This window comes from Cuculus canorus, chromosome 34, assembly GCF_017976375.1.
Source record: "Cuculus canorus isolate bCucCan1 chromosome 34, bCucCan1.pri, whole genome shotgun sequence".
Taxonomy (NCBI): Eukaryota; Metazoa; Chordata; class Aves; order Cuculiformes; family Cuculidae; genus Cuculus; species Cuculus canorus.
Window position 1 is genome coordinate 872,428 of NC_071434.1, and position 14,516 is coordinate 886,943.

At 57.9% G+C, this 14,516-nt stretch overlaps 1 protein-coding gene across 1 annotated transcript in view; it reads left to right on the top strand.

Annotated features, from left to right (window-relative positions):
• The window catches only part of PYGM (glycogen phosphorylase, muscle associated), a 44,513-nt gene that overhangs the window by 17,510 nt on the left and 12,487 nt on the right, over positions 1 to 14,516 (top strand). Inside the window, exons 9-16 of the mRNA XM_054052567.1 lie at positions 48 to 140; positions 1,423 to 1,569; positions 2,604 to 2,767; positions 4,593 to 4,707; positions 6,641 to 6,742; positions 8,356 to 8,503; positions 10,406 to 10,464; positions 12,857 to 12,998. Coding sequence (XP_053908542.1) covers positions 48 to 140; positions 1,423 to 1,569; positions 2,604 to 2,767; positions 4,593 to 4,707; positions 6,641 to 6,742; positions 8,356 to 8,503; positions 10,406 to 10,464; positions 12,857 to 12,998 — 970 coding nt within the window. The remainder of the gene's footprint in view (positions 1 to 47; positions 141 to 1,422; positions 1,570 to 2,603; positions 2,768 to 4,592; positions 4,708 to 6,640; positions 6,743 to 8,355; positions 8,504 to 10,405; positions 10,465 to 12,856; positions 12,999 to 14,516) is intronic.

The window sequence follows — 14,516 nt, forward strand, 5'->3', positions numbered from 1 at the left end:
GTATCCGTATCCGTATCCGTATCCGTCTCCGTCTCCGCTCCCCGCAGGTGGCCATTCAGCTCAACGACACTCATCCGTCTCTCGCCATTCCGGAGCTCATGCGGATCCTCGTGGATGAGGAGAAGCTCAGCTGGGACAAAGTGGGGCACACGGGGGGCACTGCGGCGCTATGGGGCACCGGGGGGAGTGCTGTGGGGCACTCGATGGGTCGCTATGGGTCTATGGGTCTCTATGGGTCGCTGTGGGTCACTATGGGTCGTTATGGGTCATTCTATGGGCCGCTGTGGGGCAGTCTATGGGTCGCTGTGGGTCACTATGGGTCGCTATGGGTCTGTGGGTCGCTATGGGTCTGTGGGTCACTGTGGGTCAGTCTATGGGTCACTATGGGTCAGTCTCTGGGTCGCTATAGGTCGCTATGGGTCTCTATGGGTCATTCTATGGGTCGCTATGGGTCAGTCTCTGGGTCGCTATGGATCGCTATGGGTCAGTCTCTGGGTCGCTATGGGTCTCTATGGGTCATTCTATGGGACGCTATGGGTCGCTATGGGTCTCTATGGGTCATACTATGGATCAGTCTCTGGGTGGCTGTGGGTCTGTGGGTCACTATGGGTCTGTGGGTCACTATGGGTCGCTATGGGTCTCTATGGGTCATTCTATGGATCACTATGGGTCTATCTATGGGTCACTGTGGGTCATTCTATGGATCGCTGTGGGTTGCTATGGGTCAATCTATGGGTCACTATGGGTCACTCTATGGGTCACTCTATGGGTCTATGGGTCTCTATGGGTCTCTATGGGTCTCTGTGGGTCTCTATGGGTCACTCTATGGGTCTCTATGGGTCTATGGGTCTCTATGGGTCACTCTATGGGTCACTCTATGGGTCTCTATGGGTCTCTATGGGTCACTCTATGGATCACTCTATGGGTCTCTATGGGTCTCTATGGGTCACTCTATGGGTCTCTATGGGCCTCTATGGGTCTCTATGGGTCACTCTATGGGTCTCTATGGGTCTCTATGGGTCTCTGTGGGTCTCTATGGGTCTCTATGGGTCGCTATGGGTCTGTGGGTCACTATGGGTCAGTCTCTGGGTCGATATGGGTCTCTATGGGTCACTGTATGGGTCTCTATGTGTCACTCTATGGGTCTCTATGGGTCTCTATGGGTCACTCTATGGGTCTCTATGGGTCGCTATGGGTCACTCTATGGGTCTATGGGTCTCTAGGGGTCACTCTATGGGTCTCTATGGGTCACTCTATGGGTCTCTATGAGGTCTCTATGGGTCTCTATGGGTCTCTATGGGTCACTCTATGGGTCTCTATGGGTCTCTATGGGTCTCTATGGGTCACTCTATGGGTCACTCTATGGGTCACTCTATGGGTCTCTATGGGTCGCTATGGGTCCCGCTATGTCCCCCCCCCCAGGCGTGGGATGTGACGGTGCGCAGCTGCGCGTACACGAACCACACGGTGCTGCCGGAGGCTCTGGAGCGATGGCCGCTGCACCTCCTGGAGTCGCTGCTGCCGCGGCACCTGCAGATCATCTACGAGATCAACCAGCGCTTCCTCGACGTGAGGGCGGGGGCGGGGCTTGGGGGGCGGGGCTCAGTGAGGGGGCGGGGCTCAGTGAGGGGGCGGGGCTTAGGGAGGGGACGGGGATTGGTGAGGGGGCGGGGCTTAGGGGAAAGAACGGGGCTTAGGGGAGAGGGGGCGGGGATTGGGGAGAGGGGCGGGGATTGGAGAGGGGGCGTGGCTTAGGGAAAGAACGGGCTTAGGGGAGAGGGGGCGGGGCTTGGGTTGGGCTCAACCCGCGCTCCTTCGATATGGGGGGGGGGCTGGGAGAAGAGCTTGGGGAGAGAGGGCGTGGCTTGAGGTAAAGGGGCGTGGCTTGAGATAAAGGGGCGTGGCTTGGGGTGCGGGCAGGGAAGTTGTGGGTCCCTGGGGGGCAGTTGTAGGTCCATAGGTCTCCATGTGGGGCAGTTGTGGGTCCATGTGGGGCAGTTGTGGGTCCATAGCTCTCCATGGGGGCAGTTGTGGGTCCCTGTGGGGCAGTTGTGGGCCCATAGGTCTCCACGGGGGTCAGTTGTGGGTCTGTGTGGGGCAGTTGTGGGTCCATAGGTCTCCATGTGGGGCAGTTGTAGGTCCATAGGTCTCCATGGGGGTCAGTTGTGGGTCCGTGTGGGGCAGTTGTAGGTCCATAGGTCTCCATGTGGGGCAGTTGTGGGTCCATGTGGGGCAGTTGTGGGTCCATAGCTCTCCATGGGGGCAGTTGTGGGTCCATGTGGGGCAGTTGTAGGTCCATAGGTCTCCATGGGGGTCAATTGTGGGTCCATGGGGGTCAGTTGTGGGTCCATGTGGGGCAGTTGTAGGTCCATAGGTCTCCGTGGGGGTCAGTTGTGGGTCCGTATGGGGCAGTTGTGGGTCCCTGGGGGGCAGTTGTAGGTCCATAGGTCTCCATGTGGGGCAGTTGTGGGTCCATAGGTCTCCATGGGGGTCAGTTGTGGGTCCATGTGGGGCAGTTGTGGGTCTGTGGGTCTCCACGGGGGTCAGCTGTGGGTCCCGGGGGGGCTCTGTGGCTCTCGCTATGGGTCAGCCCTGCCCCACAGCGCGTCTACGCCGCCTTTCCGGGGGACCACGAGCGGCTGCGCCGGATGTCGTTGGTGGAGGAGGGCCCGGTCAAGCGCATCAATATGGCGCACCTGTGCCTGGTGGGCGCCCACGCCGTCAACGGCGTCGCCCGCATCCACTCCGAGATCCTCAAGGACAGCGTGTACGTACCCCTGACCCACCTCTGCCCCACATCTGCCCCACATCTGCCCTCCCAGACCCCCGTGGGCCCTCCCCAGTTCTCGGCCGCCTTCAACGGCCATCGCAGCTCCATCTGTTGTCTTCATCTCGTCCTCATCTTCATCCTCATCCCTTCTTCATCGCCGTCCTCGTCCTCATCTCCATCCTTGTCCCCATCCTCATCCTCAGCTCTGGCCTCATCTCCATCCTCCTCCTTGTCCTCATCCCATCTTCATCCTCAACCCCATCCCTTCTTCATCTCCATCCTTGTCTCTGTTCTCATTCCATCCTCATCCCCATCCTCATCCTCATCCTCATCCTCATCCCATCCTCATCCTCATCCTCATCCTCATCTTCATCCCATCCTCATCCTCATCCTCATCCTCATCTCATCCTCATCCTCATCCCATCCTCATCCTCATCCTCATCCTCATCTTCATCCCATCCTCATCCTCATCCTCATCTTCATCCCATCCTCATCCTCATCCTCATCTTCATCCCATCCTCATCCTCATCCTCATCCTCATCTCATCCTCATCCTCATCCCATCCTCATCCCATCCTCATCCTCATCCTCATCCCATCCTCATCCCATCCTCATCCCATCCTCGTCCTCATCCCATCCTCATCCCATCCTCATCCTCATCCTCATCCTCATCCTCATCCTCATCCTCATCCTCATCCTCATCCTCATCCTCATCCTCATCTTCATCCCATCCTCATCCTCATCCTCATCCTCATCTCATCCTCATCCTCATCCCATCCTCATCCTCATCCTCATCCCATCCTCATCCTCATCCCATCCTCATCCTCATCCCCATCCTCATCCCCATCCTCATCCCCATCCTCATCCCCATCCTCATCCTCATCCCCATCCTCATCCTCATCCTCATCCCATCCTCATCCTCATCCTCATCCTCATCTTCATCCCATCCTCATCCTCATCCCATCCTCATCCTCATCCTCATCCTCATCCTCATCCCATCCTCATCCTCATCCCATCCTCATCCTCATCCTCATCCTCATCCTCATCCCATCCTCATCCCATCCTCATCCCATCCTCATCCTCATCCCATCCTCATCCTCATCCCATCCTCATCCTCATCCTCATCCTCATCCCATCCTCATCCCATCCTCATCCTCATCCTCATCCTCATCCTCATCCTCATCTCATCCTCATCCTCATCCTCATCTCATCCTCATCCTCATCCCATCCTCATCCTCATCCCATCCTCATCCCATCCTCATCCTCATCCTCATCCTCATCCTCATCCCATCCTCATCCTCATCCTCATCCTCATCCTCATCCTCATCCTCATCCTCATCCCCATCCTCATCCTCATCCTCATCCCATCCTCATCCCATCCTCATCCTCATCCCATCCTCATCCTCATCCTCATCCTCATCCTCATCCTCATCCTCATCCCATCCTCATCCTCATCCTCATCCTCATCCTCATCCTCATCCCATCCTCATCCCATCCTCATCCTCATCCCATCCTCATCCTCATCCTCATCCTCATCCTCATCCTCATCCTCATCCCATCCTCATCCTCATCCTCATCCTCATCCTCATCCCATCCTCATCCTCATCCCATCCTCATCCTCATCCTCATCCTCATCCTCATCCCATCCTCATCCTCATCCCATCCTCATCCTCATCCTCATCCTCATCTTCATCCCATCCTCCTCCTCCTGCTCTCCCCCGCTGTGGGGTCTCTGCTCCGCCCCATGGCCGTGGGGCGCTGTGGGGGTCTCTGCCCCATGGCCGTGGGGCGCTGTGGGTCCCTTCATCTCCGCCCCCCCCCAGGTTCAAGGATTTCTATGAGTTGGAGCCCAAGAAGTTCCAGAACAAAACCAACGGCATTACCCCCCGGCGATGGCTGCTGCTCTGCAACCCGGGGCTGGCCGACGTCATCGCCCAGGTGGGGCGCCGGGGGGGCGCTATGGGGTGCTATGGGGTGCTATGGGGCAGTATGGGGCACTATGGGTCACTATGGGTCACTATGGGGCTCTATGGGCTCTATGGCGCTCTATGGCGCTCTATGGCTCTCTATGGGCTCTATGGGGCTCTATGGGCTCTATGGCTCTCTATGGCTCTCTATGGGCTCTATGGGGCTCTATGGGCTCTATGGCTCTCTATGGGCTCTATGGGCTCTATGGGCTCTATGGCTCTCTATGGGCTCTATGGGCTCTATGGGGCTCTATGGGCTCTATGGCTCTCTATGGGCTCTATGGGCTCTATGGGGCTCTATGGGCTCTATGGCTCTCTATGGGCTCTATGGGCTCTATGGGCTCTATGGCTCTCTATGGGCTCTATGGGCTCTATGGGGCTCTATGGCTCTCTATGGGCTCTATGGGTCAATATGGGCTCTATGGGCTCTATGGCTCTCTATGGCTCTCTATGGGCTCTATGGGCTCTATGGGGCTCTATGGCTCTCTATGGGCTCTATGGCTCTCTATGGGCTCTATGGGCTCTATGGCTCTCTATGGCTCTCTATGGGCTCTATGGGCTCTCTATGGGCTCTATGGGCTCTATGGGCTCTATGGGCTCTATGGGTCAATATGGGCTCTATGGGTCTCTATGGGTCTCTATGGGTCCCTATGGGCTCTATGGGTCAATATGGGTCGCTATGGGTCTCTATGGGTCCCTATGGGCTCTATGAGTCACTATGGGTCTCTATGGATCTCTATGGGCTCTATGGGTCTCTATGGACTCTATAGGTCTCTATGGGTCCCTATGGGCTCTATGGGTCCCTCTATAGGTCTCTCTGCGTCTCTATGGGTCCCTATGGGCTCTATGAGTTGCTGTGGGTCTCTATGGGTCTCTATGGGTTGCTCTGGGCTCTATGGGTCCCTGTGGGCTCTATGGGTCACTATGGGTCTCTATGGGCTCTATGGGTCGCTATGGGTCTCTGTGGGTCTCTATGAGTATCTACGAGTCTTTATGGATCTCTATGAGTCCCCATGGGTCCCTATGGGTGCTATGGGTCTCTATGGGTCTCTATGGGTCTCTATGAGTCTCTATGAGTCTCTATGGATCTCTATGGGTCCCTATGGGTCCCTATGGGTCCCTATGGGTCACTCTATGGGTCACTCTATGGGCTCTATGGGCTCTATGGGTCTCTGTGGGTCTCTATGGGTCCCTATGGGTCCCTATGGGTCTCTATGAGTCTCTGTGGGTCTCTATGGATCTCTGTGGGTCTCTATGAGCATCTATGGGTCTCTATGGGCTCTATGGGTCTTTATGGGTCTCTGTGGATCTCTGTGGATCTCTATGGATCTCTATAGATCTCTATGGGTCCCTATGGGTCTCTATGGGTCGCTCTGGGTCTCTATGGGCTCTATGGGTCTCTACGAGTCTCTATGGGTCTCTATAGGCCCTATGGTTCTCTATGGGTCCCTATGGGTCGCTGTGGGTCTCTATGAGCATATATGAGTCTCTATGGGTCTCTGTAGGCTCTATGGATCTCTGTGGGTCCCTATGGGTCTCTGTGGGTCTCTATGAGTCTCTATGAGTCTCTATGGGTCCCTATGGGCTCTATGGGTCTCTATGGGTCTCTATGGGTCTTTATGGATCTCTGTGGATCTCTGTGGGTCCCTATAGGGTCTCTATGGGTCTTTATGGATCTCTGTGGGTCTCTGTGGGTCTCTATGAGCATCTATGAGTCTCTATGGGTCTCTATGGTCCCTATGGATACCTATGGGTCCCTATGGTTCTCTATGGGCTCTATAGGTCCGTATGGGTCTCTATAGGTCCCTATGGGTCTCTATGGGTCCCTGTGGGTCGCTATGGGTCCCTATGGGTCCCTATGGGTCGCTATGGGTCGCTATGGGTCGCTCTGGGTCTGCCCACAGCGCATTGGGGAGGATTTCGTGGCCGATCTGGATCAGCTCCAGCGTCTTCGCGACTTCGTGGATGACGAATCCTTCATCCGCGACGTCGCCAAAGTCAAACAGGTCTGGGGGGGCCCTATGGGGGGGGTCAGTGGGGCTGGGGGGGACCCTGGGGGGGGCCTATGGGGGGGGTCAGTGGGGCTGGGGGCGGTCTATGGGGGGGGTCAGTGGGGCTGGGGGGGACCCTGGGGGGGCCCTATGGGGGGGGTCAGTGGGGCTGGGGGGGACCCTGGGGGGGGCCTATGGGGGGGGTCAGTGGGGCTGGGGTGGGTCTATGGGGTCTATGGGGGGGGTCAGTGGGGCTGGGGGAGGTCTATGGGGGGGGGTCAGTGGGGCTGGGGGGGTCTATGGGGGGGTCAGTGGGGCAGAGGGGGTGTATGGGGGGGTCAGTGGGGCTGGGGGTGGTCTATGGGGGGGTCAGTGGGGCTGGGGGGGTCTATGGGGGGGTCAGTGGGGCTGGGGGTGGTCTATGGGGGGGGTCAGTGGGGCAGAGGGGGTCTATGGGGGGGTCAGTGGGGCTGAGGGGGCCTATGGGGTCTATGGGGGGGTCAGTGGGGCTGGGGGGGGTCTATGGGGGGGGTCAGTGGGGAATCTATGGGGCAATCTATGGGGCTGGGGGGGGTCCCGGGGGGGGGTCTGGAGGTGTCTATGGGAGGGGGTGTGTATGGGGAATCTATGGGGCAATCTATGGGGCTGGGGGGAGTCCCTGGAGGGGTCTGGGGGGGTCTATGGGCAATCTATGGGGCAATCTATGGGGCTGGGGGGGTCCCGGGGTGGTATCTATGGGGGGGGTCTATGGGGCAATCTATGGGGCAATCTATGGGGCTGGGGGGGGTCCCGGGGGGGTGCCTGGGGGTGTCTATGGGGGGGGTCTATGGAGAATCTATGGGGCAATCTGTGGGGCTGGGGGGGGGTCCCGGGGTGGTATCTATGGGGGGTGTCTATGGGGGGGGTCTATGGGGAATCTATGGGGCAATCTATGGGGCTGGGGGGGGGTTCCCGGGGTGGTGTCTATGGGGGGGGTCTATGGGGAATCTATGGGGCAATCTATGGGGCTGGGGGGGGTCCCTGGAGGGGTCTGGGGGTGTCTATGGGGGTGTCTATGGGGCAATCTATGGGGCAATCTATGGGGCTGGGGGGGGGTCCCGGGGTGGTATCTATGGGGGTGTCTATGGGGAATCTATGGGGCAATCTATGGGGCTGGGGGGGGGTCCCGGGGTGGTATCTATGGGGGGGGTCTATGGGGAATCTATGGGGCAATCTATGGGGCTGGGGGGGGTCCCTGGAGGGGTCTGGGGGTGTCTATGGGGGGGGTCTATGGGGAATCTATGGGGCAATCTGTGGGGCTGGGGGGGGGGTCCCGGGGTGTATCTATGGGGGTGTCTATGGGGAATATATGGGGCAATCTATGGGGCTGGGGGGGGTATGGGGGGGTCTATGAGGGCAATCTATGGGCCAATCTATGGGGCAATCTATGGGGCTGGGGGGGGGCAGTGAAGCTCTTGGGAGACCTTTGATGGTCCTTTGTCTTCATGAACGTTCCTGGAGGTCTCTTTGGAGGTTTTGGGGGGGTCCTTTGAAGGGGGGGGGGGCAGTGGATTTTTGGGGTCCCCCCAATATTTTTTTTACCCCCCCCCAAATATTTTTCTCCCCCCCCCATTTTTTCACCCCCTCAGGAGAACAAAGTGAAGTTCGCGGCGTTCCTGGAGCGCTCTCAGGGCGTTCGCATCAACCCCAATTCCCTCTTCGACGTTCAAGTGAAACGCATCCACGAGTACAAACGGCAGCTGCTCAACTGCCTCCACGTCATCACCCTCTACAACCGTGAGCGAACCCCAAAAACACCGGGGGGGACCCCAAAAAGGGGGACCCCAAAAAGGGGGACCCTAAAATCCAACCCCAAAGCTGAAGGAACCCCAAAAGCCAACGCCAAACCCAACCCAACGTCCTCAACTGTTACCACATCATTGCCCTTTACAACCATGAGTGCACCCCGAAACTGGGGGGACACCAAAAATGGGGACCCCAAAAAGGGGGACCCCAAAATCCAACCCCAAAGCTGAAGGAACCCCAAAAGCCAACGCCAAACCCAACCCAACGTCCTCAACTGTTACCACATCATTGCCCTTTACAACCATGAGTGCACCCCGAAACTGGGGGGACACCAAAAATGGGGACCCCGAAAGCGGGAGGACCCCAAAATGGGACCCTGAAACCAGGGGGACCCCAAAATCCAACCCCAAAGCTAAAGGAACCCCAAAACTCAACGCCAAACCCAACCCAACGTCCTCAAGTGCCGCTACGTCATCGCCCTTTACAACAGTGAGCGCACCCCGAAACTGGGGGTACCCCAAAAATGGGGACCCCGAAAGTGGGGGGACCCCAAACTGGGACCCCAAAACCAGAGGGACCCCAAAATCCAACCCCAAAGCTGAAGGAACCCCAAAAGCCAACACCAAACCCAACCCAACGTCCTCAACTGCCACTACGTCATCGCCTTTTACAACAGTGAGCGCACCCTGAAACGGTGCACCCTGAAACCAAAAATGGGGACCCCAAAACCAGGGGGACTCCAAAAATGGGGACCCCAAAAAGGGGGACCCCAAAAGCCAACCCCAAAGCTGAAGGAACCCCAAACCTCAGCGCCAAACCCAACCCAATGTCCTCGTTACCACGTCATTGCCCTTTACAACCATGAGTGCACCCCGAAACTGGGGGGACCCCAAAAATGGGGACCTCGAAAGTGGGGGGACCCCAAACTGGGACCCCAAAAAGGGGGACCCCAAAAGCCAACCCCAAAGCCGAAGGAACCCCAAAAGCCAACGCCAAACCCAACCCAATGTCCTCAACTGTTACCACGTCATTGCCCTTTACAACCATGAGTGCACCCCGAAACTGGGGGGACCCCAAAAATGGGGACCCCAAAAACGGGGGGACTCCAAAAATGGGGACCCCAAAAAAGGGGACCTCAAAATCCAACCCCAAAGCTGAAGGAACCCTAAAAGCCAACGCCAAACCCAACCCAACGTCCTCAACTGTTACCACATCATTGCCCTTTACAACCATGAGTGCACCCCGAAACTGGGGGGACCCCAAAAATGGGGACCCCGAAAATGGGGGGACTCCAAAAATGGGGACCCCAAAAAGGGGGACCTCAAAAGCCAACCCCAAAGCTAAAGGAACCCTAAAAGCCAACCCCAAAACCCAACCCAACGTCCTCAACTGTTACCACATCATTGCCCTTTACAACCATGAGTGCACCCCGAAACTGGGGGGACCCCAAAAATGGGGACCCCAAAAACGGGGGGACTCCAAAAATGGGGACCCCAAAAAGGGGGACCTCAAAATCCAACCCCAAAGCCGAAGGAACCCCAAAACCCAACGCCAAACCCAACCCAACGTCCTCAACTGTTACCACATCATTGCCCTTTACAATCATGAGTGCACCCCGAAACCGGTGGGACCCCAAAAATGGGGACCTCGAAAGTGGGGGGACCCCAAACTGGGACCCCGAAACCAGAGAGACCCCAAAATCCAACCCCAAAGATAAAGGAACCCCAAAACTCAACACCAAACCCAACCCAACGTCCTCAACTGTTACCACATCATCGCCCTTTACAACCGTGAGCGCACCCCGAAACCCGGGGGGACCCCAAAAATGGGGGGACCCCCACCCCTTGGACCCCCTCCCCCTGATTTGGGGTGTCCCCCCCCTCTCCCCCACAGGGATCAGGAAGGACCCCAACAAACCCTTCGTGCCCCGAACCGTCATGATTGGGGGGAAGGTGAGGGCAGAGGGGGGGTTTGGGGGTTTTGGGGGGTCCCGGGGGATTTGGGGGTGTCTCTGGGACCCTGTGGGTCGGGGGGGGGTGCTGTCCCAGGGGTCCCTATGAGGATTTAGGGGGGCTCTCAGGTCACCCCAGTAGGATTTGGGGGCGCTCAGGGGTCCCTGTGGGGATTTAGAGGAGTTTGGGGGTTCAGAGGGTCCCATTGGGGGGGTCCCTATGGGGGTTTGGGGGGTCCCCATCGGGGTTTTGGGGGGTCTGGGGGTTCCCATTGATATTTCAGGAGGGCTCAGGGGTCCCTATGGGCTCTTGGGAGGTCAAGAGGGTCCCTATAGGGGTTTGGGGGGGGGTCTCTGGGTTTGGGGGGTTCCCTATGGGGGTTTGGGGGGGTCCCCACGATGGTTTTGGGGTGTCTGGGGGGGGGGTTTGGGGGGTCCCATTGAGATTTAGGGGGGGCTCAGGGGTCCCTATGGGCTCTTGGGAGGTCAAGAGGGTCCCTACAGGGGTTTGGGGGGGGGGTCGCTGAGTTTGGGGGGGTCCCTATGGTGGTTTGGGGGGGTCCCCATCGGGGTTTTGGGGTGTCTGGGGGGGTCCCATTGGGATTTAGGGGTTCCTCAGGGGTCCCTATGGGCTCTCAGGAGGTCAAGAGGGTCTCTATGAAGGTTTTGGGGGGGATCTCTGGGTTTGGGGGGGGTCCCTATGGGGGTTTTGGGGGGGGTCGCTGAGTTTGGGGGGGTCCCTATGGGGGTTTGGGGGGTCCCCACGATGGTTTTGGGGTGTCTGGGGGGGTCCCATTGGGATTTAGGGGGTCCTCAGGGGTCCCTATGGGCTCTTGGGAGGTCAAGGGGGTCCCTATGGAGTTTTGGGGGGGGTTTCTGGGTTTGGGGGGGTCCCTATGGGGGTTTTGGGGGGGTCTCTGGGTTTGGGGGTGTCCCTATGGGGGTTTGGGGGGTCCCCATGGGGGTTTTGGGGGGGTCTGTGGGGGTCCCATTGGGATTTAGGGGTTCCTCAGGGGTCCCTATGGGCTCTCAGGAGGTCAAGAGGGTCTCTATGAAGGTTTTGGGGGGGTCGCTGGGTTTGGGGGGGTCCCTATGGGGGTTTTGGGGGGGGTCGCTGGGTTTGAGGGGGTCCCTATAGGGGTTTGGGGGGGTCCCCATCGGGGTTTTGGGGTGTCTGGGGGGGTCCCATTGGGATTTAGGGGGTCCTCAGGGCTCCCTATGGGCTCTCAGGAGGTCAAGAGGGTCTCTATGAAGGTTTTGGGGGGGTCGCTGGGTTTGGGGGGGTCCCTATGGGGGTTTGGGGGGTCCCATTGAGATTTAGGGGGGGCTCAGGGGTCCCTATGGGCTCTTGGGAGGTCAAGAGGGTCCGTATAGGGATTTGGAGGGGGTCCCTGGGTTTGGGGGGGTCCCTATGGGGGTTTTGGGGGGTCTCTGGGTTTGGGAGGGGTCCCTATGGTGGTTTGGGGGGGTCCCCATCGGGGTTTTGGGGTGTCTGGGGGGGTCCCATTGGGATTTAGGGGGTCCTCAGGGGTCCCTATGGGCTCTCGGGAGGTCAAGAGGGTCCCTATAGGGATTTGGGGGGTCTCTGGGTTTGGGGGGGGTCCCTATGGGGGTTTGGAGGGGTCCCCACGATGGTTTTGGGGGGTCCTCGGGGGGGGGTTTGGGGGGTCCCATTGAGATTTAGGGGGTCCTCAGGGGTCCCTGTGGGCTCTTGGGAGGTCAAGGGGGTCCCTACGGAGTTTTGGGGGGGGTCGCTGAGTTTGAGGGGGTCCCCATCGAGGTTTTGGGGTGTCTGGGGGGGTCCTATTGGGATTTAGGGGGTCCTCAGGGGTCCCTATGGGCTCTTGGGAGGTCAAGAGGGTCCCTATAGGGGTTTGGGGGGGGTCTCTGGGTTTGGGGGGGGTCCCTATGGGGGTTTGGGGGGGTCGCTGGGTTTGAGGGGGTACCTATAGGGGTTTGGGGGGGTCCCCATCGGGGTTTGGGGGGTCTGTGGGGGTTTGGGGGGTCCCATTGGGATTTGGGGGGGGCTCAGGGGTCCCTATGGGCTCTTGGGAGGTCAAGAGGGTCCCTATAGGGGTTTGGGGGGGGTCTCTGGGTTTGGGGGGGTCCCTATGGGGGTTTTGGGGGGGGTCGCTGGGTTTGGGGGGGTCCCTATGGGGGTTTGGGGGGGTCCCCATGGGGGTTTTGGGGGTGTCTGTGGGGGTCCCATTGGGATTTAGGGGGTCCTCAGGGGTCCCTATGGGCTCTCAGGAGGTCAAGAGGGTCTCTATGAAGGTTTTGGGGCGGTCGTTGGGTTTGGGGGGGTCGGGGGGGTCCTTAGGGGATTTTGGGGGGCTGAGGGGGTCCCGCTGGGGTTTTGGGGTCCCCCTGACCCCCCCATTTCCCCCCCCCAGGCGGCCCCCGGTTACCACATGGCCAAACTGATCATCAAATTGGTGACGGCCATCGGCGACATCGTCAACCAGGACCCGGCGGTGGGCGACCGCCTGAAGGTCCTCTTCCTGGAGAACTACCGGGTGTCGTTGGCCGAGAAAGGTGGGGGACCCCAAAAACCCTCCTGCACCCCAAAAACCCCCAGCTCTGAACCCCAAAAACCCAACCCCAAACCCCAAAAACCCACCGAGAACCTCCAGGATCTCCAAGTTCTTATGGAGAAGGACCGGGTGATGATGGCCAAGGTGGGAAGGGGACCCCAAAAAACCATCTCTGAACCCTAAAACCCAACCCTGAACCCCAAAAACTCAATAATGAACCCCAAAAACCCAACCCTGAACCCCAAAAACCCAACCCCGAGCCCCAAAAACCCACCGAGAACCTCCAGGATCTCCAAGTTCTTATGGAGAAGGACCGGGTGATGATGGTCAAGATGGGAAGGGGACCCCAAAAAACCATCTCTGAACCCTAAAACCCAACCCTGAACCCCAAAAACTCAATAATGAACCCCAAAAACCCAACCCTGAACCCCAAATCCCAGCCCTGAACCCCAAAAACCCAACCCCGAACCCCAAAAACCCACCGAGAACCTCCAGGATCTCCAAGTTCTTATGGAGAACGACCGGGTGATGATGGCCAAGATGGGAAGGGGACCCCAAAACCCATCTCTGAACCCTAAAACCCAACCCTGAACCCCAAAAACTCAATAATGAACCCCAAAACCCCAACCCTGAACCCCAAATCCCAGCCCTGAACCCCAAAAACCCAACCCCAAAACCCAAAAACCCACCAAGAGCCTCCAGGATCTCCAAGTTCTTATGGAGAAGGACCAGGTGATGATGGCCAAGATGGGAAGGGGACCCCAAAAAACCATCTCTGAACCCTAAAACCCAACCCTGAACCCCAAAAACTCAATAATGAACCCCAAATCCCAGCCCTGAACCCCAAAAACCCAACCCCGAACCCCAAAAACCCACCGAGAACCTCCAGGATCTCCAAGTTCTTATGGAGAACGACCGGGTGATGATGGCCAAGATGGGAAGGGGACCCCAAAACCCATCTCTGAACCCTAAAACCCAACCCTGAACCCCAAAAACTCAATAATGAACCCCAAAAACCCAACCCTGAACCCCAAAACCCAACCCCGAACCCCAAAAACCCAACCCCGAACCCCAAAAACCCATTGAGAGCCTCCAGGATCTCCAAGTTCTTATGGAGAAGGACCGGGTGATGATGGTCAAGATGGGAAGGGGACCCCAAAACCCATCTCTGAACCCTAAAACCCAACCCTGAACCCCAAAAATTCAATAATGAACGCCAAAAACCCAACCCTGAACCCCAAAAATCCGACGCTGAACCCCTAAAACCCACTGAGAGCCTTCAGCATCTCCAAGTTCTTATGGAGAATGACCAGGTGACGATGGTCAAGATGGGAAGGGGACCCCAAAACCCATCTCTGAACCCTAAAACCCAACCCTGAACCCCAAAAATTCAATAATGAACGCCAAAAACCCAACCCTGAACCCCAAAAAATCCGACGCTGAACCCCTAAAACCCACTGAGAGCCTTCAGCATCTCCAAGTTCTTATGGAGAATGACCAGGTGACGATGGTCAAGATG